The sequence below is a fragment of the Solea senegalensis genome, linkage group LG12 (assembly GCF_019176455.1).
Source record: "Solea senegalensis isolate Sse05_10M linkage group LG12, IFAPA_SoseM_1, whole genome shotgun sequence".
NCBI classification, from domain to species: domain Eukaryota; kingdom Metazoa; phylum Chordata; class Actinopteri; order Pleuronectiformes; family Soleidae; genus Solea; species Solea senegalensis.
Window position 1 is genome coordinate 4,666,108 of NC_058032.1, and position 25,118 is coordinate 4,691,225.

At 40.5% G+C, this 25,118-nt stretch overlaps 1 protein-coding gene across 7 annotated transcripts in view; it reads right to left on the reverse strand.

Moving 5' to 3' along the window:
- The window catches only part of atp8a1 (ATPase phospholipid transporting 8A1), an 89,382-nt gene that overhangs the window by 35,205 nt on the left and 29,059 nt on the right, over positions 1-25,118 (reverse strand). For 3 of the 7 annotated variants that reach the window (XM_044040223.1, XM_044040224.1, XM_044040228.1), the window contains exons 10-24: positions 24,571-24,682; positions 24,120-24,285; positions 23,757-23,762; positions 21,010-21,137; positions 19,801-19,878; positions 19,606-19,694; positions 16,678-16,722; positions 13,698-13,770; positions 10,360-10,465; positions 8,504-8,586; positions 7,282-7,331; positions 6,812-6,881; positions 6,035-6,119; positions 4,622-4,761; positions 2,870-3,008 (exon numbers count right to left, since the gene is read on the reverse strand). In XM_044040223.1, coding sequence (XP_043896158.1) covers positions 2,870-3,008; positions 4,622-4,761; positions 6,035-6,119; positions 6,812-6,881; positions 7,282-7,331; positions 8,504-8,586; positions 10,360-10,465; positions 13,698-13,770; positions 16,678-16,722; positions 19,606-19,694; positions 19,801-19,878; positions 21,010-21,137; positions 23,757-23,762; positions 24,120-24,285; positions 24,571-24,682 — 1,370 coding nt within the window. The remainder of the gene's footprint in view (positions 1-2,869; positions 3,009-4,621; positions 4,762-6,034; positions 6,120-6,811; positions 6,882-7,281; positions 7,332-8,503; positions 8,587-10,359; positions 10,466-13,697; positions 13,771-16,677; positions 16,723-19,605; positions 19,695-19,800; positions 19,879-21,009; positions 21,138-23,756; positions 23,763-24,119; positions 24,286-24,570; positions 24,683-25,118) is intronic. The other 4 variants (XM_044040225.1, XM_044040226.1, XM_044040227.1 and 1 more) reach the window with 3 other exon arrangements.

The window sequence follows — 25,118 nt, forward strand, 5'->3', positions numbered from 1 at the left end:
CCCCGTCACCACAGCCCTTCTGCTTAATGTGTTTATCTTGAATTCATTCGACTGCAGCTGAACTGCCTCTGCCTTTTATTTCATCAGAGGAAGTTCGAATCCTTGTCTTTCTCCGTCTCAGGAAGAACTAATCACTGCTCCCACAGGAACCAAGGAATTTATAACAGTGACACTTGTTGTCTCACGTGCAACAATTAAGAGGAGCACATTTTAGCTACAGCATGGATTTTAAAGGATAATACAATGTTTTTTTTTTGTTTTTAACGATCTAGTACTTGTGCAGAAGCACATGCAGGGCGTGTCCAAGCCCACTTTGTCTTGTGGAAGGTCACTGCACCGGACGCGTGGTTCATAATCATAACCGAGTATCTCTCCTGTTTCCATTTATACTTGCATCACGGTGAATTACTATTACAAGGCCAGATACTCTCTCTGTGAAAGAGAGAAAAAAAGGGAAAGGTTAAAGTGTGCATGCAATTACATGCTGCGCCGTTGCCTTCAGACCAGGCTTTTGTTTGTCAGTCATACAACTGACCTAAAAGAACCAGTGTGTTACATTTAAAATACTTAAAGAAAATTAGATATATGACTTTACAATAATAATAATGGACTAAATACTTATGTCCTTTAGGCAGAGGCCCTTGCTTTACAGAGGCCCCCATTTGAGCCACCATGTTCCAACAGCAGACAAACCCCCAGCTTCACTTTTTGAAGCAGAAGCTTACTTTGTAAATTAGGAAAACATCCTTTCTAGTATGTAAAGGCCACCATAGTTCCCTGTGCTGCTTATGGTCTGCAGTCTCACCCTTAGACATAAATGTTAAATTACACACACTGGACCTTTAAGACGGCAACGCACCTATAATTTGTCTGTCTGAACCTAATTTTAAGACCAACAGTCCTGACACTTGCTCTGCTCAAAAATGTCAAGGTGGAAAGGCAGCTCAATGATGGCTTATGTGCTGCATGTGCACAGGGTAGCATATAAGGGGTTGTGTTTACTGTTTCATTTATCCCTGCTTAAGGGGATGATGCATCCTCTGGCCAAAAATTACACACCAAATATTTGTGTGCTCCTCGTACGTGGTACCTCCAGTGAAGTGAGAACCCAGCAAAGTTATTCAGCAGACTCTGTCCTTTCATTGAGTCCTGGCGCGAGCCTGCACTAAACATTACGTACGCACAACTCCCCTCAACAAACACCTCACATCGCCGGGAGAACGTCCCAGAGCAAACACTGCAGGCAGACAGACGTGGTGTCAGAGTAGGCACTGACTGCACATTATGTCATGATAGTTCGACATTACGAACGCACTAAAACAATACAATCTCCACCGTGTCAGGTCAAAACTCAACTTGCACACTTGAATATCATAAATACATAATGTAATATGTCCCACACGCTCTGCCAAGCACAGCATTTTGGGTGGTTTTCGGGGGCCACCTAGAAATGCAGAGAAACCTAAATAGGATGGTCTGAATTCACCTTCCCGACGTGTCAGAAACAGCACCATTAACCCTGGAAATGGATATCGTCTTTCAGTGAGTGAAAATGGTAAAAACAAAGTCAATATTGAACGCAGGTTTTACAGAGCAACTCAGTCAAAATTGTGGACTTGTAAAAATACTTGCAGTGAGCCTGTGCTTCTCTGGAGAGCCTCCTCACATCTGGGCACAGTGGGCACAAAGGGCTGATTCAGTCAGGCCACAGTGGAAGGTGTAAGCCACTAATGGAGACGTGTTTTTCTGAATTTTATATTACCAATTTGGCGCTATTGTAGATCCATTTGACATAAATTAGCCACATCTAAGAAGAGTAATATCAGGGCTATTTATGGACAAAAAAAGGATATTAACGGAATTGGAATTAGACATCCAACTTTGCGATAACATCTGCAATGAACCGACCTCTAGGGGTAACTAGATACATGAGAAGGTGCCCTGCTTATGTACACATATATGTTGTTTACTTCACGTCGGTGCAGTATGCTCATACATCATCTTGCATTCTGCGACAGATGCTTTTGCTAGATATGTGTGACAGAAAAGCATTCGGCCTGTCAGTAGTTTGTCTCACTGGGTGAAGACAGAGCACAGAACTGAGTGAAATACTTGAAAACAGGCTCCAGGATTTGAACTTATCTCAGTTCACACATCAGGTCAACGAGTGACTTTACTTAGGCTTAAGTGTCTCACAAGACAACGTTAAATGTAAGACTGTGGTGCAAATTACCCGTTTCTATTTGTTTTTTTTGGTCAAGAGAGATACTAATTGTTGTATTATATATTCTGTGACTCTGTATAAACTTTGTAAGGTAGACAAAAATCTTGTGTCCGGCTGTGAGTTTGTGATCAATTTTAAACAGACGGCACAGTCCTACAATGTATTTAGGATTGCAATGCTGAATCAGAAGAGTGTTTTTTTCATTGTTTTAACAGGAAACCTTTATTGCAAGCTGGGCATTATGGGTTTAAAATAAGTGACCATTTAGAGACGATATATTTAAGTTTTCTGCTTGCATACACAATATCACATATCTGCAGCTGAACATGCTTTCTTGCCAGGAGTGGGTGGTAGTGATGGTCGCTTAATAATAGCTTCAGCCAGCGTTGTGTCTACAAGACATGGGATTATAATATGTCGTCTGAGTAACATGGACTATTTATAATAATTCTGGTGCGCTTTGTGATGGCATAGAGGCAAATCTGTCAGTCACAGCACCGCAATCTGTAATAAACTTTATAATATGCTTGGATTCAAACTAAAGGCATTTTTTTCAAGCCTCCAGGACTGCAATTTCACTGTTTCATTGTTGGTACTACTTATAATAAATATGGTTTACGTGACACAGAGACTGTTCCTACTCACCAATGTTGATGGCCGTTTCCTGTTTGTCCCCAGTCAGGATCCAAATCTTGATGTCAGCCTTCATCAGAGTCTCTATAGTCTCGGGCACCCTATCCTGGAGTTTGTCCTCGATTGCTGTGGCCCCCAGGAGCTGCAGGTTCTGCATCAGAGTAAAAGTTGATTTAAAAAAGTCAGTAAGTGGTGACCATAACAGAGGAAGGCCTTTAAAATGTCAAGTGTCAGAGAAACATGTGAGTCGGGATTGTGTCACTCACTCTGCCATGTTCCCCCCCCCTCATCAGCTGCTCTTGTTTAACACCAAGAAAAAAAACCACACCGCAGGCTTAAGGGGGTTTTGGTTCAGTTACACTGCCCCGGTTTATGTGTGGATCCACAGACAAAATCCACACAAGCCACACAAAATACAGTTGGTGTTTTTCCCAGGAAACTTAGTGGTTTGTTGGGGCTGCTTGTGGGCTCAGACTGGCCCGTCACAGGGCCAACGATTTGACAAGACCCAGTGGTAGAGAGGAGACAGGAGCCAGCAGCAAAAGGAAAAGCAGGGGAAGCGACCTGAGCTTTGCTGCCTGGGCGTCTGTAGCTCTGTCCTCACTAATCACCAGAAACCAACCAGCACAGAAAATTGTGTCTGGGGAAAAACATGACAGTATCAGCCTGTTTGCCATTGTTTTTTAGAATTGTTCTATTGTCCCTGTTGCATGTTTTTGTGGATTATGGTAAGCCACACGGGTGAAGACTTTGTCTGGTGTTTACCAAAAGCTAAGCTCAGTTTCTAATGTGTATGATGCTACATCTTTAAAATCTGGGGCTCCTGGTAGCTTCTTATATCACTAGTCCTCCTGAAAAGTGACTGCTCAGATTAAGCTAAATTGAGATTAGTCCAAATATAATCCATTCAAGCTTGGATAAATTAGTTATGTCGTTATTTATGTATGTATGTATGTATGTATGTATGAGAAACTGGTACGCTCACTTTTAAAACAATTTAGTGGACATCAATAAACCCTGAAACTATGTCCAAGCTGCATAAAGAAAATGTTGTGGATATCATCAGTCATTTTTTTCATAAGAATCAATTACAGGATTCATTTTCAGACAAATACAACACATTTTCAATACAAAAAGAATAATTGTCATTTAAATGTTTAAATTTAAAAGTTCATATGAAGGCAGCATAGCCAGTCTTATAATTTAAGTAATCATACAATATTATCATTTTATTAGAGTATTAGTATTTTAGTTGAATCCGTTTTCTAACTCTATTGTGCCCCCATGTGGCATTGAAGCGTCATGTGCATTTTAAAGTTGCCCACAGCAAGAATGAGGAACCCTGGAACCCTGGCAGCACCAGTGCCACACTCATTAAGCAAACGCACATTACATTTACCTCTCAGAGAGCATTTGTGTTCATTTGATGATTGATGGCCCCCATTTGTTTTGGACAAGCAGGAGCAGCCATGAAGAACATGCCAAGCAGTTGATTTATGACTGTGGCTTCCTGTGTTTGACTAGTGCTTCCACAGATGCCCACCTCACAGAAAAGCAAACCTACCTGCTGGTCAAAGCTTGAATCTCTCACACGTACTGACACACACACACACACATGTTTGTGAACTTGTTCAGTTTTCCAGGTGTGATTACAGCACAGCATTTTTGTTTTTGGCTCAACTTAACTTCATGGCTATAAAATATAACGCATGTTTTGGGTGAAGTATTATCTCACGGTATATGTCAGTATTTTGCATAACAAACCTTCTCTATCAGTTCATAGCTCTCCTCCAGTTTGAGGGCTCTGTTCTGCAGAGAGGTGCCGGCCCTGTGGTGGAGCTCCTGCCACTGTTGATAGGACGACTCGCTGATGTCAGCCACGGCAAAGCACAGAGTGCGCAACCCTGGATGTGGAAAACAACAACACAACACCTGGGTGAAATATTCCAATATAAAATTATGTAAAAATACAAAATACACATGAATAATGTACTGGGGACTGAAAAACAGCGGCAGGGCTTGTGATGCCGGTCTCAGTTGGAGATTAACCCATGTTTTTAGGATTCTTAAGTAGTGATTCGGCACTTTTTGGCTTGATTTCTGCGTCGCACGTCTCTTCCTGTGACAGCACTCTGGCCAGTCAGTGGCCTGCAGTCTGACGACATCACACATAGTACCTACTCAGTGCGCTTGAAACCTCGCCAGAGAAGGTACCGAAAAAAGTACCTGGTACCAGGTAGTATGCTAGTGGAAACGCAACTTAACCGTGCTGTGGCGAGGCGAGAAGAGCCGGTGGAAACACGTCAAAAGAGTGTCTAATTTGCCTAATCCCCAAATCTGCATGTTTTTAGACCCTTGGAGGAAACTGGAGAAAATGATGTACTGCCATGTGCATATTTGTCATATTGTATATACATTGTAAAGGATAAGACTACCCTGTCAACAATGGACTGAGGGTAAGAGATGGCAAATTGGTTCTGGATCCACTGTAGGACAACTCTGGATAATTCATTATTATTTCTTTCACCGGCAGACATTTTGTCAAGGAGGTCGAATACAAATTCTGACACTGGTGATCTGTATTAAATAATAAAATTCATGATGTGTGTAGTGCACACACATTATGAACATGATTATTTAACCAGTACTCTGCAGCATAAACACACAGTAGATCTGCTCTGTGTTGTAACTTTGATTCTGCATTCAGTGCAAACAACATTTAAATCAGAGCATAGAGGTCAAATGACGGGCTGTGTTTTGTGTTTCATTCTCTTGTTAGGTGAAGCTTAAAATAAGTTATAATCTATTATTTAGGTCTCTCCAGAACTACCGCAACTGAAAATCTTCACAAGCTGTCCTGAATGCTATTTTTAGCCCGTATCAAATATCCCCCTATGACATCACTTTGCATGTGTCTCACAAGGGGGCAGTGTGATCACAGGAAGGAGAGTCTCTGATGCAGCGTCTTTCAACGCCGCTGCCTTATATTAATAATCATCCAGTCTAATCGTGCATTTTGACGGACTGTTTGTCAAATAAAGGCATAAACAGACGGATTACTCCTGCTACAATTTGGTGATGAAGTAGAGACAGTGAAAGGGACAGAAATGATGGAAACAAAGCATCCAAAAAGAGGTTTTACTTGAAACAGACAGGGGGCGACACTAGTCCACTCACCCTCAGTTGCAAACTGTTCCAGGTGCTTCAGTGTGATCTCTTTGTACCGAGAGCTGTCTGCCAGGCGATCATAGATCACTGTGTCCTGAAGAGAAACAAACATTCACTGATTACTGACCAACGGAGGGCAAAGTAAGAAAAGAAAACCTCCTGCACTGCAACTGCCGGTTGTTTACAGCACAACTCTGATTTTTCCCTCAAGCTATTTGTACTAAAATGATACTTTCAGAACTGCAAAAGTATACCTACATATATATATCTAGAGCCAGAGATGGATGAGACACATATTATTGTAAGGTATCACCATACTAATAAACAATTTAGCCTTTAATTGAAGAACTAAATCAGCTAATAACTCTTTAGAGGTGTTTGTCTTTCATGAGCCCAGCAAAATTAAATATGCAACAATTTCTTTCAAACTACTCCGTTTTATTAAATCAGAATGCAGAAAAACACGTGTCATTAAAAATTCATCAGATGTTGCCGACATCCAGCAGAGATCTAGATACCGGTCCAGCTGTGAAACGAGGCCAGTTGGTTAAACTGCAGCAGAAGACAAGAGTGCCTTTCCTTATGAAACATAATCTATTATTATTTTTGCAGAAACACCACCCATGTGCGTGTGAAATGCAGTGTCCTCACTTTATGCTGCTTATTAAAATAATTTCCTGACTGGAGAGTGAGAGGCAATAAGAGGAGGAGAAAGTCCGTCCTTTGTGTACGACAATAATAGTGACGAGCTGTCACGCGTTGCCATGGAGAGAGACGGACACTCACGGCTCCTTTGCAGTAGAGGCGGATCTTCCCAGATGGGGTGCGCATGATGACTGACATTCTCTTCCTTGCACTGAGAGGGGAAAAAAGAGTCGAAAGAGAGAAGCGGGTGAAGCAAGTGAGAGAAATCACATGACAAAGGTGTTACAGCCGCTACAGCTAATTATCATGTACTGCCGGAGCTGGCATATGGCTGAAATTAGATGAGATGGGTAAGAATAAGCCACACCTCAGACTCACAGTTAATTAGAACAAATCATAAGGGACAGAGTCAGATGATGAAGCATATGAGTCATTTAAGGAAGGGAGAAAACGACTGATTTTACTGTATTCATTATCACCAGCATCTGGACAATATAATAATAAGTAAACACTGATGGAAGCCATCTGTAAGATGTAACTATCAACTATCAACAATGAATGATACTCATCGCTACTCATAAGAGAAGAAAAAGCAAGTATCAAAGGTGTACCTTGTAAACTCCAGCACGTGAAGCAGCTCGTACTTCTCCTCTGTACCGAGCTAAAACCAAAAAAGACAAGTTCAAAAAAAACCTTCATCCAAAGCACCTTAAATCTTAAACAACACACGCCAATGCCGCCACCCCCACTTCAATCCGGCTTGATTGCAATTTGAACGTGTTTATCAGGTGGCTGCACTTAGATGATGTAGGGAGAACAACAAGGTAGAATTCAATTAACTTCCTTAATTGTAGAAACTGCTCGGTACAAGGCCGAGTGATTAAATAGATGCTGAGAGCTTTGGGGAGCCTAATAAAGGTTAAGAAATTGGACAAATGTCTTGGAGACGAGATGTTCTCAGCAGTGGGAGAAAAAAAATGGATGTGGCCTTTCTGCCCCCGCTTCGATGTGCAATTATCAGGTTAACCAATTATGGCAACAAGAGTGGCTTTGGAGAGGAAACACACTGCATCGGCTCAGGATGTAATCACAGTGACTGTGGCGTTTGCTGTTTTCCATCACCAGTGTCGATGAGAATACAAAATGCTGTGTGTCCACTTAGGTATTACGCATTCCAATTGTTATTACAAGGTCTGTTTGGGAACAAAATAACAAAACAGTGAATCAATTGGCAAAGTTGCAGCCTTGAGATATTCCACTGAGTGCAGAGTCACATCAGGGGAAAAATAAACGGGACGTGGAGTGTGGTTAGGGTTTGCTTTTCTCGCTTTGAGTTGAGATGAGAAGATACTTTAAAATTGAAGGCAGCAACAAAATCTACCCGTTTATACAAACATGTGAAATGTTCTGCAGCAGCTGATGAACTACACACGCCGCCACAGCGGATCATCTGCCTCCATCTTGTCCGAAACCTTGTGTCCTCTTCGGTCCTCATGTGAGAATAAACTCAGCGGATTATGGCAACTGCTCTTGATCAAAAAGAGCAGTTGCCATAATTTTTATTTTAATACCTCTGAAAATAATCTTCTTTGGTAGAAGTTGTGGCTTATTGTAAAACATAGGACAGTTTCTCTCCTCAACACGGCTCCATTATTCTTTTACACCTGCAATTCATTTTTTTTAATTCATTAATGACAAAAACATCTTTGTTTAATGTCCATCATTAAACACCCTGTTGGAACATCGTCTTTTCTTTTTTTAAGGGCCTTTGAGACGACCACAAGTGGATCCATCCATCGGAACACAAGCCTCAGCGTCTTTCACAAAACTCACCAATTCCACGATGACGCTGTCCGGGGTTCTACCGGAAAACACAAAGCCAAGGTTCCGTGCTGCTCTCACCAGAGCTCCTTCATCTAGAAAGCAAACAGAACACCAGTGGTTTTCACACACAAGCTCACAGACACCCGTACACGCACACACATACTGTACTGCTGGCATACACCGCGCCGTCTGAAGGGAGCTGTGAATCTGACTCTGACATGTGTGACAAAAACCACACTCTTGCTATGACACACCAAGGTCGTGTATGACACTGTTCTGTGCTGGTAATATGTCAGGAGATATGTGTGTCAAGACAAGACAGATATCTACTAAAACTTTTATTAGCAGCCGGTGAAAGAAAATCCATCACGAGGAGATGGGGGCACAGCAGAGCCGCCCACACAAGAGAAGTGTGACTGAAATACATGACATGGAACAGTTAAGTCATGAAATAAAGACATTCGGTGTCGAGAGAAATGAGAAACATTTACTTTACATGTCAAAAATGACTGAAACACTAAGCAAGTCACAGACACTAACATGTCTTATAGAGAAAACACAATCCATATTTGTTGTTATATTGAAAAAGAAAGGTATATTTGGTATATAAAAGTCGTTCATGTCCACACATTCACTCAATAGGGGTTGAAAAGTGAAGCTAACTTGTGTTACAAGTTGCATGAGGCTGCTGCTGCTGCAGAGAGAGAGAGAGAAAAAGCTTGTTTTTTTACAGTTCACTTGACTAGCTTAAGCTTTGCAGCCATTTTCCCCCACTCGGCTTTAAACCCCAAAGGAACATGATTGTTTTATGCAATCAGACAAAAAAAAGAAAAAAGAAGACGAACTTCCAAAGAGCAAAAAATGTAAGATGAAAATCAGCAACGTGACTATAATTGTAAGTCCGGATCAGTCACATCTCTGCAGAAGAACTCTGTACTTGAACATTAACAAACATCGGTGTTGCAGTCTACTAATTGTCCGGTGTCAAATTAACAACTAATTCTGTGGCGTGTGTTCCAGCTGCAGGAAGCAACAAGAGACTAAATGATGAGGCAAAATGTGAACACACCTTAAGCTGCAGTATCCTTCAAAAACATTCTCAAATGTGTTTTAGGGCATTATCTCGACTGAAGTGTAATCCCTCAGCCCCTCAGAATCACAGCGATACCATACAATACCATACAATCTACCAAGCAAGGTGTGAATATGATATTTGAGCACTGAGGCTGTGGTCTTGTGTGTGCTCCGTTGCTTGGATGGAAAATTAAATGTCTCAACAAAGGAAAAACATCAAGGACACACAGCATCACTGATGTAAAGCACCTGGACCAAGGTCTAGCCAGAGCTGCAGAGCTGCCGCACCAGCAATTTAAAAATCCACAGACTCAGGACCTGCAGCTTTCATCCGACGTGCTTCACACCTCACCAGGAACAGTAACAGGTGCAGCAGTTTGGTAAACCTGCTGTTGTGTTGCAGTCAGTTCCTTTTGTTCCCTCTATTTGAGCTGCAGTGTGTGTGTGTGTGTGTGTGTGTGTGTTCATTGAGGTTTTAACACTTCACATTGTAGTGCTGCAGAATGAATTGTCTCACCTGAAGTATCATCACATTTTCTGAATACTAAGACGAACGGCGTGCTTTAAATAGCAAAAGTATACACAACATTTATATCAAACATGCAGCACACACTGTTTGTACCCAGGTGGTGCTTTTTAAAATAGTCAAACATTTGAGTGTGAAATGCATTTAGTTTTCAAACTTGTGAAAAAAAAAAAAAGGACTGAAGAGATCACTGCAACTATTTGCACACAGCCACACCCTTTTCTATCCATACCATTGTGTTATGACGCAGTTGTGTGTGCAGTACCTGGAGATGCTGCCTGGTAGGTGATTTTGTCCTCCGTGCGCTCTGGGACTGCAGTGTGACAGATGGCCATCATGGTCATGAACTCCAGGATGACAGCAGCTGTAGGCTAGAGTAAGAGGATAAGGCACTTTGACTTTTATTGTTTTTTTTTGTTTGTTTGTTTTTTAAATAAAACACAACACTAACCAGATACTGCAGACCACAGACTAACCTGATACTGTAGACCACAGGTGCCAATTATATTCGGACCACGAGATAATAAGTCTTTCCTGCTTTTTTTTCTCTCTCTCCACTGACTCACTGAGTAGTACCACACTTATCAAGTTACATACATTAAATACATTAAATGTGGACTTTGAAAACACAGAGCCGGACCCAGAGGGGCTCAGTATTTAGCTCCCTCTCTTTTAGCTTTATACATCTTGTAAAAAATATGATTGAGTACAGCAAATTATTAAGAAGCGAAGATACACGCGACTACAGGCCTTTATGTGCTGTTCTACTGAAATACGGCAGAGGTAAATCAGGCAAGACACATGGAAATGGACAATGGCAAATCAACTTTTTGTCATTTGGCCTCATCTGGGCCTCAACTTGGACACAGTTTTTAATTTAGGCCCTTTCTGTAATTGAGTTAGACAGTCCTGCTGTAGACAGAGAGCAAAGACAGACTATTAAATTAGTGTTGATATCATATCCTGCACACGGTGTGCTATTTGAGCTTTCTCTTCATAAATGCATACAGACTTGACGATGAGTTTCCTAAGTGTGGGATTTTGTTTTTTTTTCACCCGTTGATTTTGGAATGACGACAAACAAAATAAAAATCTAAATCAAAATTTACAGAAAATATTCCTGGATTCCTCAAAAGTATCTCTCTTACAGTCAAACTCCTCTTTAAATAGCTGCTGAGTGCGTCAGTTTGTGGATCACAGGTGGCTCCAGTGTTAAGCCGTCAGGTTCAGCCAAACTAATGACTGCTGGTAACGCGCCAGGAGGATCTCTCACAACTTGCCAGCTGCTGAAACATTTACCCATGTGTGTTCATTCAATACAAACATGCATCAGTTAATGAAAAAAAGAGAAAAACCTAACCTATATACTGAGGGCATTTCAAATTAATGAGAGGAAAACGTATGACTAACTAGCCGTGGGGAACAGTCCGACAGGCATCTGCTGAGGCTCCCGTCTGAGACTGCAGTACCACCAGTTCCTCGTCTCCAGCTGAGGCCGAGGAATCGGCAGCCTGCAGGGCTACGACAGGCCTCGACTATACAATACACTACAGCAGCGCGAAGAGGAACAATGTGAGCACTTTCCCATTTTCTGACATTAAACGCTGTGTGCACACAAAGATACTTTTATTCAAATCGCTATGTCACTCAGCCACGGCTGCTGTGATGGGAGATCTAACGGGGGAACAAAGGAGGGATGAATGGGAATGAGAGGGCAAATCAAACCACCTTTAATAAATGAAATCACAAAGAGTCTATTACAGCGTAGGCCGAGGCGATCCCTCTGCCTTAGTTTGACAGGTATCCCCTGAAAGACGTGTGTGCATGTGTTCTCACACGTCTTTTAGACCCCAGAGTCCTAAAGACAAAGTGATATTTGGCCAGTGTTTTTTTTAACTGTACTGTAAGGGATATGGTATTCATTTATTTTTACCTTCTGGTGGTCTCCACTTTTTGGCAGGAAACATATTTAAGGGGATGACAGGACATATACAATAGGTACTTATATAGTTAGTTTATGTGGTGAGCCAAAATGAAAAAAAAGACCCGCAAAAAAAAAGTTTTTACGCTTAATCGTTTAATTTAAATGTATTATTAGGTTTAAAAATGTTACAGGCTGATTTAACGTGGACAGAATTGAGTGTCGTGACATCGGCAGAGTGTGGGGACTACACTGTAGGCCGCGTTGCAACCTTTACTCCGACGGCGCTGAATTAGTTGTGACAGCTAATACTGTGTGGCCAACTATTATACCCACTGACTCCTGAGTAATCAGTGTCACAGCAGCAGTGACAGACACTCATCACTGCAGACATGGCCAGTGTTGTTAAAGTTGAAGGGTCAACAGAGAGCTCCTTAAGCAAGTTAAGCAAATTCGACATCATGTGCTATTGGAGAAGAGCTAAAACTAGCAAATGAGACATTAAATCATCAAAAAACATGTTAACTGATATTATAATCAAGCAAGAATAAGCTATTTTCCCCATTAACTTTCATTTAAAATATGTTCTTTCTGCATCTGAATGAGTTGCTCCCTAGTGGCTACGCCTTACGTCCATCCTAGGCTTCATTTCTCAAACTAGAAATCCATTTTCTTTAAATTCAGACAACACTTTTATTGAAAACCTCTGAAGATTAATATTCAACATATTATATCTCGACTATTTCTCAGCCACGTGAAGGAAATACCTCCACTGGTTGTATTCCAAAGGTGATAAGATGTAATCTAGTGACATGCGAGATGCAGTCCAGCTCATAACCATTCATAAAAGTTCTAATGTGATGTTTTATGAACAAACGACGTGTCGCGTGGTAAATCAGCGAGCTGTGAAGGTGCTGGTGGGAGAATTCCAGAGCCAGGCTAAGTGTTTCCACATGTTTCTAGATTTTAGCCCAACCAGCTGTTGCCTCTACATAACCTGTATTTAACGGCCAAAACTTTATTTCTAAACATTCTTCTCATTCCCGTTAACCAACAAAGATATCCATCACTAGCAAAGCAACAGTACAACTACAACCCAGCACATTGATCAAAACCACAGTCTTTACCAGAGATGTAGAGAGGTTGTGGTTTCTAAAGAAGCAATTTGTTATACCGCATAATTAGCAGTGGGCTCAGAGTCATCAATATGAAAGTAAAGGAGGAGTGTAGACAAACTCAATGTGTGGAGAGATTCTCCTGTCAGAATAAAGCAAACATCACAGTGGGATGGATGACTGCTTCCCCGGGGCAGCGCTCCTGTACGTGATGACATGTGACATTCTGGCTCACCCACACTCTCCTGCAGCTGACTGACTCAACCAGTCAATCAATCACAGTTTTTACCCGTTTTTTTTTAACAGGTGACCCATAATGCTCCACTCGTGTGATAAAGAGTTGAATGGTTCTTGTCAAAACATGCAATGTTTCTCCGAAAAACAAAATAACCACGTAACACGAAGCGCACGGTGAAAACTCCACAACACCATTACTGAGATCTACCAAAAGTAGCAAGAAGGGCTTATGTAACCACACACATTTCAATCTAAAAAATCCCTCTTAATTTTGTCCTGAACAGCAGCCACCACCGCAGGCGAGCGACGGGGAGCCCTGACATTACTTACGTGATTACTTTGGAGGTTTTCCAGTAAGCTCGGGTCATTAAATCCAGCCTCCTCCGATGATTGTGTGCTGTGCCTGGAAATGAGAGACGGAACAGTCAAAACGACACAGGACACACAGTGAAAATAACACAACACTCGCAGCCGACTGGAACGCGTCGTCACGACTGTTGACCGTCAAGAGTGGTAAAGTAAACATTTGCTGGGGAGAAAGTAAAAACCAGATAGAATTCAACCGAAAACTCAAAAAAAAAACAAAGAAAAATAAGAACATACCCAGCCTAATTGTTCAAATTCCTTATTGTATCCAACCAACACACCAAAACATAATGTCATAATGTAATTTTCCTGAAAAATGACCATTTTCTTTCTTTTCTTTTGTAAAGAACCAAATAATTAATTCATATATCGATGCTTTTGGTACCCAATAAATCTTCTACTTTAAAACTGGCACAACAAACAGGTCTCAGACTGGCATTAACAGAGGCAGCCACGCTTTGTGCCAAAAGCATCGGCATTTGTCGAGTAAAGAATCAACTGCAGTGCAGAGAAAATGTAAATGTGATGTAAATGTGATGTGTGACACTGGGATTCTCTCCATGCTGGCACACACAGAGACGCCCTGAAAGAGGACATTAGTTTACAATGCATAAAACAATCCGCACCCATTTATTTTCTACTTTACACATTGTTTTCGTCATAGCCGTAAATAATGAATTGTGTCTCTCTTTGCTGAAGAAATTAAAACAATGGGAGGGGAGCTACTCATACAGGGATGCAGCGGGCAGGTTGGATTTTTTGCAGCTATTGAAAAGGCCACATTACTCACACACCAGTTAAAGCTAAAAATTAATGAAAATACAATTAATCCTTTGTACCAGAAATGCTTTTATGTTACTGGCAAGATGCAAATTAATTAAATATCTCAAACTCCTTTGGGGACATAGCAAAAGGAAAAAAAAAAAGGACACAAACACTCAACACTCATTAGCATAGGAAGTCATGCTGATCGGGAAAATAAAAGGATTTTGAATAGTAGAACAACTTTTAATGGATAAAGGGAAAGGATTGATTTTATCTTTAAACAGAAGCTCAGGGCTGCCGGTCCAACAGAAATCGACTCAAGATTCTGTGATAAATAGAGTCAGGAAGACGGCAGCTTTGTCTGTGGCACGGGCTTGATAGAAATGTTACCCAGGCTGCCATTAGCAAGCATTAAGTCTTTGTAATCCCACTGGACGCACTGTCCAGAACCCCCAAAAGCCGACCAACTGGCCAGCACGAAAAATACTTCCATCTACTGCCGGCAAATAGAGCAGCAGTGCAATTAAAAACCAGGGCTACAGTCAATACTGTGTTACACCTTCATACACACACACACGCACACACTGAAGGTTTATTCAATTTATCACACTCAAAGCCTTTATTAAGATATGTTCAGGGAGAAATTGGCACAACAAAGTCTGCATTTTTAACACCTCAACTGAGCTTTCAATAAGGCAGCTTAGCAGGGCTGCAACTAATGAGTATTTACATATATATTCTGTATAATTGATTCATCTCTTGATTATGTTCTCAAATAATCTAAATCAGAAAACACAGACACCTAAACATATTCACATTTAAGAAGCTGGAATTAAAATCCTACTCAAAATAGTTGCCAATCCAGTAATTGATTATTTGATTAATTGTGTAGTTTTGAGACTTCGATCTATGGAGTCATCGATACATCACAAATCCTGCACAGGAATAAAGAGCGCTCCGAGCTTTCCTCTCTACTGCAGGAGTGAATTTCTGTGGCACATGGCCGCCTGTGGAGGACGATCAGTGATTGATTATCTGCCAGCACACAAAGGTTCTATCACTATGGGAACACGGGTGCTGGCTGTTCACAGACGATAGGCGGGGCCTGCTTCCAGACGCACCATGTTGTCCACTCGGGAGGAGGAAATAATTAATTTACAACTGACCTTTGTCAAGGTAGGAGAATAGTACATATTGATTTAAAATGACCCTGTTTAAAATGAAGACATTTGAATGGGGGTCATTCCTTAAAAACTCCCTTTTGTTCTTTATAATTACACAATTATACATCCCCTCCTGGCCTTATAATGTCTTTGGATGTCACTCTATATCTTTAACTCATTTATTATTCGCAGATTTCTCCAACAGCCCTTCATATGCTCACCTGTAACACCACTGCTCTACAAACATATATCAGCTTGTTTTCTGTTTTACATCACACAATAGATGTATAGGTAACATACAAGTGATATTAAAAAAAGTAACAGAACATGCTATACTTCTCATTCACGTATTCACGTCTCAGTCACGTATCCTTGATCCATTTTTGTACATATAAAGCCTCAAATTCAGTTGTTTCGCTGAGAAAAAATTGACTAAAAAACTTCCTTTAAAGCAGCAATTGTGGCATAATAGGCACTAACAGAAAGGCCCTGATTGTCCATGCTGTTACTGAATATCTTCACACTATAGCAGATGGCTCCAAGATGTAGGACTGTGTAAGTGTGTGTTACGCGCAAACAGACAATAAAGTGCGTGTGTGTAGCTGCAATTTCCAAAGTTAGTTAGATGTTGACTGGAGAAAAAGGAGAACATGGTGCACTGATTCAGCCTTAATCTAACACCAAGTCAATGCTCGATTAAAGTCGATAAATGCACAAATGCCTGTTAGGAAGCCAAACAATTCAGTGACATTTCTATTACAATACTGGCAAACAAGATCACCATTTGTTTAAAACTCAGTCGCACAAGTTTAAATCTTGAATCACAAGCCACAGCCACATACAACACATCCAAAATGCAAGGAACACACAAAAACAGCACACGACACGTACTCTAAGTATTTGTGTGAGTACAAGTCACGATTTTCCACAAAAGGCAAGGCAGCACTACATCATCACAGAAGCAGGGAGCGGAAAAAAAACAAAACAACCACCATTTTCACACCGAGTCAGCTTACCAGTCGTCCTCTGCAAAACTACCCTCCTCTGCCTCAGGGACGTGACTGTTGGAGCGAAGGTGGAGAACAAACATCATCGTGGGTTGCCAGACTCTACCATTAACATGTGCTAAGATTGGAGTAAAGATGGGGGATTGCTTATGAGGAGTATGACAACTCAAAATGCTAAGGCGAGCGGTAGCTGTGGTTGACAGCAGTGAGCTAGCTTTAAGCAAGCTAGCTGTACGCAAGCTAGCTTTAAGCTTCAACATATCACAGGAAACTACTACTAAGCTACTGTTTGAGAAGTAACACATGATATAACGCTGTTTTGTTTTATATGTGCAACTTTAAATACATTTATGTTTTAGCTATTACACTTTAATACACTTAAATAAGATACTGCGTAGTAAATAGTAAACTAGGAGACTACAGTTGCTAAACCTGAGCTGGTACATTAATTCACTTAAAAAAACAGATATTTTACTATACATGCTTTGTCAAATGCCTTCAGTCATCAATGACAACTATATTTTTGTGTAAGATTCAAAACCAACTTACTTCCCAATAAAAATATTTTCATTAAACTAGAAAAATGTTGACTAGTAAATCATAAACTGCTGAGCAACATTAGGGCTTTTCATCTGACTAATTCATCCCGATCATGACTTAGCAGATCCTTTATATAATACATTTAATTTGTAAAATGGAAGAGTTCTGATTGTAAAATGGAAGTAATAATAAATTAAAGATAACACACTGAGGACATTTTGTCAGAGTGCTTTAAGGCAAAATATAAGGAGTTGCTTGACAACTGAATAAAACCCAAACAATGCTTCTGATAATGAAGTAAATATATATTTTTCCTTGTTTTGTCCCTTCAGGACATCTAAAGAAAAATGCTGTCACTCTGGCCTTAACAAACAATACCCAGGAGGATTGTGGCAGCATCTCTGACCAATATCTCTCCTTGAGATTTGGACTTGAATCCAGTGGAATTAATGAATGTATGCACCCTTGGGGTTAGTTATATTAATTACAGCAGCACTTAATTTGTGGTGAGAAGCACATGAAGGCGGCATTGTTGGGGGTCCTTTGTGTGTCCGCTGGCACTAAAATTACAAGTCTCTCCGCTGACTAAGTGCCGAGTGTGGTCATGTTCATTCACTAGTATTATAAAGTAAGTACAGAATCTTGAGCCCTTGATTCACTGAAACAAGCGGCTTAGCATTTAAGAGAATTACATACATACTGTGTTACAGGTCAGAGAACTCAATGTGTAATTACACAATATCTGCTTCAAAACTACATTCACTTAAGCAGACAATTGACATCTTGATTAGACAGGAGGAAGTAGCAGCTATCAGACAGATTCCTGTTATTCTACTGTTCCACAGATATGATGACAAGGAACTAATAATGTTTCCTATTATGTAAACACATAATAGTATAAAAATAAATTGACTATGTATATTATTGTCAACAAATGCCATGAAAAGACCATACCACACCGTGCATTAGTCTCTCCCTCAACATTCCCTGCTGTTCCCGATATTAGTCTTTAAAAATAGGCTAAGAAATTATATTTTTATCTCTAAAAGGGGAAGAATAATTTCCAGAAACAGCTGTGCTCACTAGCTTTTAAAAAACACAACTCCAACAATAGCAAACAGGGCATTCGCTGCAGAGTATTTTCAGCCACAAGTTACTGGGACTAAGATCATAATAAACTCTCATATAACCCACTTTAACACCGACAGTGTGACTCATTTATGTGCATTTTTCACAACAGCACATTTAGAAAACCTCTCACGTTTTTGGCTACAGATGTGAATTTGTTAGTGGGATTGTCCCAAGTGAGATTAAAGATTATTATGAAAACACAATCCAAATGTCCTTGCAATTGCAGTCTGATGTGAAGTAAATACATGAAGGTATAACCATGATGATTCAAGACATACTTTTTTTTTTATTAACACAACAATCTCCGACATCTGTCTCAGTAATGTCAGCGTATACCTCAAAGAAAAAGAAAAAGGAAATGCTTTTTTTCATCTCGCTGTAAAACGTTCACCTTTCACGTTTTCACAGAATCAAAAAGGAAAACGTCCTCGCTTTGGATGAAGCACAGAGAGATTAGTGCTGCCTAACTTCAATCACTGTAGGGAGGAGTGTGTCCCTGATGACCAGCACAGGCCTGACCCAATTACATAAAAAAGACAGCAGAACAAAACACCAAAACTGGTGCTTCTGCCTTTCATCTGCAACAGCAGTAGTTTAAAAATGAAATATTCATCATGTCAGCATGTTTATGTATGACTACTTAGTGACTACATTTTTGAGAGCTTTGGTACCGAGAACTGAAGATAAAATAGTCTCTTTTGTCCTTCAGCCTGCACTTCATCAATCAGGCTTTTAATTGAATCCTAATGGGATTAATCATGTACTGTCACGCCTGCACTTGCTTTGGTGCTAAAAAGATACTCTGCTCTCCCACTTGCATCCACTGAGGCACTTAAACGAAAAGTATTCATGGAATAAAAATGTAAAAAACGCTTCATAATTTGCTTTAATGTCAGAGGAGCTGAGGGGAAAAGTTAAAGTGCATGTCCTCTGTGTTTTGAACTTATTTTATTACTTTTGCCAAAATATCGTCAATCTGTAGTAAACATGCAGATATGTATTATCAGTACCTTCACATGAAAATATGATGGATGAAAGACTGTGAAGGAGAGAGTAAAGTGCCTTTGCTTGCAAACGTCTGCCTTTTATTTATAGTTTATGTTGAGAGGAGAGCTCTGATGCAGCTGCTAATGAGAAGGCGAGGGAGGAGAGAGGAAACGCCAGATGTACCGTGATGCATACACTGCAGTTAATGAAGGTGATGGGGAAGGCAAAAGTGAGGGGGGTTAGGGAATATTAAACAGGAGGCGGAAAAAAGGAACGTACCCGTAGGCCACACCCGCGACGGTGCACTTCTTGAACTGCATGACATTGCAGGTCAGAGTCCCGGTCTTGTCAGAGAAGATGTATTTCACCTGTTTGAAGAGAAACACAGGTGAACATTGACTTCATGGGTCTTACATTTTATTGTAATAGAAAGATCTCGCATGGGTTAAGACAATATAAAGTATAATTTCATACCTGGCCCAATTCTTCATTGAGATTGGAAGTGCGAGCCATGGCAGGTGTGTTTGTGGGCTCGTAGAGCATATCAGTGTCCTAAAAACAAATCACAAAAAAACAGTTGAGACAGGTCATATTGGGTCAATTTTCCCTCAAGAAGACACTGAACCTGTGGGTGGGCTGTGAGAGGAGAAATGTCTGAAGAGTGGCTGAAAAATCCCTTGCAAAGATTAATTAAAAATGAATGAGTAAAGGGGCTCAGAATAACTTCAGGCACAGAAACAGAACAATTCCTCAGCCGACAGTCAGTGGGGTTGACCTAGTTGTGTTGGAGATAAAACAGCACAGTAATCTCATGTCAGTCTGGTTTCACATACATGTTGACAATGCATTTATACATTTCAATTTATAAGTTGTGGTGTCTTATGCAAATATGCTGTGGTTGATGTTAACCATGTTATTTGCTTAATCCAGTTTGTTTTTTTTACAGGTTGTAAACATTTAACTAGCAAATGATCACCTAGTAAGTTTATGTCTCAACTGGCTCTCCCTATCTTTTTAGCTGTGTGTGGGTCTGTACCAGGCCCAGTGGGATACATCTGCCGTTTTAGCTGCAAGATGCTTCACAGGTAAATCAAAAGTATTAGAGTCCAGGTAATATAATTATATATTATTTGATACCGTATGTGTAGACATAGTGACTTCAATGGCAGAACAGTGCATCACCACCCACACACTAGGAAATTGTGTTTATAGGATACGACAACATCCATCAAGTTTCACTGACGGTGCTGCACGAATGTCTACTTGTGACTCATGTAAACACAGGTTGAAATACACATTTAAGAGTCCAGGTCCAGTGTGACACATTTATTGGCAGGAATTGAATAAACTACCCGTAAGCATTTTGTATAAAATAAAACTCTGTTTTGTTTAGCCTTCAAATAAGCATTTTTTTTAATGTTCTTTAGGCAAAGTCCATTCTTTTACTGAGACCGCCTCAGCAGCGAGAAGCGAACGATTACTACGCAAACAAGCATTAACCAACAAAGAAAAGGATAAGAGATTGGGAGAGTGGAGGAGATGAGAGAATTGTGAAAGAAGTACATTTAACACCATAGTCTCCGGCTGCGTTTGGAAAAGGGAGTCCACCCCTTCATTAGATGTTACTAATTCTTGGACTTTTTAACACATCCATCACAAATCTAGGCCATAGTTTCAACTCACCCAGTTGATGAAAAAGGCTTGGATGAACTTGATGACCTCCAGTGTGACCAGGAGACTGATGGGGATCAGGTTGTTGAAGAGGATGATGAAGGTGAGAAAGTTGAGGCCAAAGTTAGCCGCCCCGCCATCTGTCAAAGTTGGGACGAGTTATGGACAGAGGGGAATGATAAACAGAGGACTCGTCAGTGACGGTTGGTGAGTATCAGTGAGCTAAATAAAAATAAATGCCCAAAGCTACTTCCAGCCATTGCTCAACATTATCCCAATGCAGTAGAATGTGTTGGGCCAACGTTGTGCATTAGCTGGAATTAACCACTTCTCCCAGCCAACCTCATCCTTAACCGATTAGCAGTCCAATTTTATGTCCCAAAGATTCAAAGTAGCGAACAGGGACTTAGGTATCTTGAATGTCATTAGTGTCACAGCAGCAGCCTTGGCATCCAGCATGATCCAGGCAATGAATTCCACAAAGCACTATGCAAAAATGATGCTGGTTCCCCCAAAAGCCCCAAACAATTGGCAATGATCAACATGTAAACCCCACTGACACCAAACATGAAAACAGGAGGGATGTGATTTACCTTTCCTCAGCTTGCAGGAGGTGCAAATGTTACCTTCCTCAACCCAAGCCTTGATCTTAGCATTGCAGTTGAGAGGGAGAGCCCTTCCCCATGACAGAACAATTTGCGAAAACAAAAAAACTGGAATGGCGTAAAGAATGGAAGCTACTTCTACAACAACAGACAGAGGAGGGAACACGTGTTTTTTTTTTTTTTCCAGATGTGGGAAGAAAGACAAAGGATGCTCTCAAGACAAAGGAGGGGAGAGTCAGTCCAGGGCACATTCTCAACCAACAAGATGTGGAAAAGAGTGGGTGGATTATGCCAGCAGAAATGTTTGGGTGTTATTGATGATCACTCCATCACCTTATTTCACTCCTTTTCAATGAGCCGGCTTGTTATGCGACTTAAAGCAAGATTTTTTTTTAACATTTTTTTACCTTCAGATGAGAGGGTGACACAATGTCGGATCAGTTGCGAGTCATTAAAACTCAAACTCAAACTGGAGCAACCCAGGACATGCACGAGTCACACAGGTGCAGATGTGCGTACACTTGAAATTTCATGTACATGTGTATCACTGTGATGTACCAGCAAAAACCAAAATAACCATGCGCTAATCAAGCAAGTGATGTACTGCAGATTGGTTGGCTTTTTTTTACAATTTGAAGTGAAATTTTAGTGCACGCCTCGCCACAATCTTGGCCAGAAAAGTCACCGTGATGTCAAATAAAGACATCAGCAGTTTACCAACAGAAGTCGTCAGCGTAAATTCAATGATATGGAGATAACTGCACAAAAAAGTACCTGTAATAAATGGAATAAATTGTAGAAGGGGTGGGGGGGGGCATATTTTGCTCTCAATCTGCATAAAATTAAGTTGCTACAATGTATAGGCTAAATGCCAGCAATGAGCAGTGTCAGCATTTTGCAACGGGTCAAGGTCACATGAATTATTCACTGGGCATGCATAACCACAGGCTTCTGTGACATATGAGCCTACGTGATGTGTGGTGGCCTAACACTGATTCGTCTGCTCTTAACGACATTTACCATCCAAATGTTTGTTTGTTTGTTTGTTTGTTTGAAAATAAAGTGAACAGGAGGTTTAAGATTTGGACAAGCTCCCCACCTCTCTCTTTTGACACAGGTTGGATAATATGCACTAGACAGAGTCTCAACAACTCCTTATGGAAGTACAGTCAGTCTCAAGATGGACACCTGCTTTATGACTTGCATACCCCTCATCAGTATAATGTCAGGTCTTTTAAAATTAGGGTTTTGCTGCCACCGTGGACAAATATCAAAACCTCTGCAAAAACCAATAGAAGCCGAAACAACATCCAGTATTAAAAGGGGAAGTGCAAGTCGTAATGCGGGCTGAAATTGACCAGGGCACAACCTCTCCTACACAGGCCTATCAAGGAACAGAGTAATGGCCAGAGTGTCACGATAAGTACTTTGCATACCAGGTTCAGAGCTTCATCGTATCAGACAAAAATAGAGCAGCCTAGGTTGTTTTTTTTTTTGTATTGTAATGGTTGCTTAAAATAGAGTTGCTTTCCACCACGAGTATGTGTAAAAATAAACAGGTTTTCACCTCTCCTCCTCCCTCCCTTCTTTGCCTGTCCTTTAAAAATCCACACCAGAAAAAAAGAGGACAGCAGAGGCATTTAGAAAATGTCAGCTCCTGCCCCTTTGGCGTGCATCACGTGTTATGGTCAAGCAATAAAACACATATAAGCCTCCTGTGATGAAAACCTTCCTATGTTTAAAAAAAAAACAAAAAACAAAAAAAACCTAATCTCCCTTGCAGCCAAAGTAAATGCTGCTATTTATTTCTTATAAAGAATGAGGGGAAGACAAAAGAAAAAACAAGATGAGGGTCTGAAGCTTGGGAATTGCAAAGCGTTTAACGTGGCACAAAAAAAATGAAGGGAAAGTGAGACACTGTTTGCATCAGGCACTGAAAATAACTAGAAGAAGATATAAGAGAGCTGGAGGGGAAAAACCTATTGTTGGATCCCTGGTATGTGCTTGTCCATGGCATGGGCCCATACAAAGAAGGGCAACCATATAGGGGGCGAGGGTAGGGGGCTTCATTTGCTTAGCAAAGGCAGAGCTTCAGTAAGGGGTTAGTAAGGGAGGGTCATTCACGGATGGCCAAGGCTTTTAAATGGTTGTTACCTGGAGCTGTTAAAAAACGACAACAAAGAAAACAACAAAATCAAACAGAACATTAGAAAGGAACAAAAAAGTACAGCAGCGCAGTGATATTCAACCATTTGTTTTGTTTTTTTCACTCATCCACAACACATCTTTGCATGTCACAGCTGACTTTTCTCAGTTAACTCAGGGAATCGACTTATTCCCACATTGCCACATATTTCACTTGTAACGCGAAACATTGTTTAACTGAGGCAAAGTAAAAATGAGACGACACATACCAGCATTTAAGAACGTAAAAAGACAAATAAATAAGCTGATATGGACAAGTGAGACAAAATATGAGGAATAATGTGTTGCAGCATGAGCTGGAGAGACTCTTACAGTTGAGATCCATGTACCAGGCATCATTGCCGTACTGGTACTTCCAGATGGTTTGACCGATGGAGCAGACCAGGGAGATGGCCAGCAGACAGCCAAACAACACCAGGATCTGGAAGTTGGTGATACGCTCCACATTGGAGAGCTTCAGAGGGGGCCGTGTTGAATTCTGGGAAAACATGTGACCGGACAGTAGCGGGTAAGAAAAAAAAGAAGTGCGACAAATGGTTCTCTTTCTGTGGCCTCAACACGATGACGGGACAAAATATGTTCAGTGTGAGTGCAAAAATCTAAAAGACCTTGTAATACTGTGTTTTGACCTTACTGAGAAACTATATGAAGGTTTGACAACACACTGTACATTCTGTTTTTAAATATCACCAAGTCATCAGATTGATTTTCTCTTTTTCCACTCAGTATCATCTACATGCACTATGATGCAGACGTGTTTTACCTGCATGAGCTTTGTGTCGTGTCCAGTGTAAACCACCACACCGTGGACCCACTGCGTATTCCTCAGCTGTGCTCCCCTCAGCAAGATCTGGTCTGGACCCAGCGGCACAGTGCTGTTGAAAGAAAATAGAAAATATGAGAATATGAAATTAGCAAGAGTTATAAAAACTGACAATGTTCCTAGAGGGCTGATGAAACTGTTGTTTGTTGGCGTCTTCTATGGTCGAAAGCAACTGCTGACATACAGTATTTATACAACAGTTTAAGAGCCCAGTTCTGCCCCAGTGTTGCACCCGGCATTCGTTAAAGCATTTTAATTAATAATGTAAAGAGCACAGTCTACATATTTATATATATATTTACTGTGTGTCTGTATATATATATATATATATATATATATATATATATATATATATATATATATACACATATATATATATATATATATATATATATATATATACACATATATATATACACCCATATATATATATATATATATATATATATATATATATATATGCATATATATATATATATATATATATA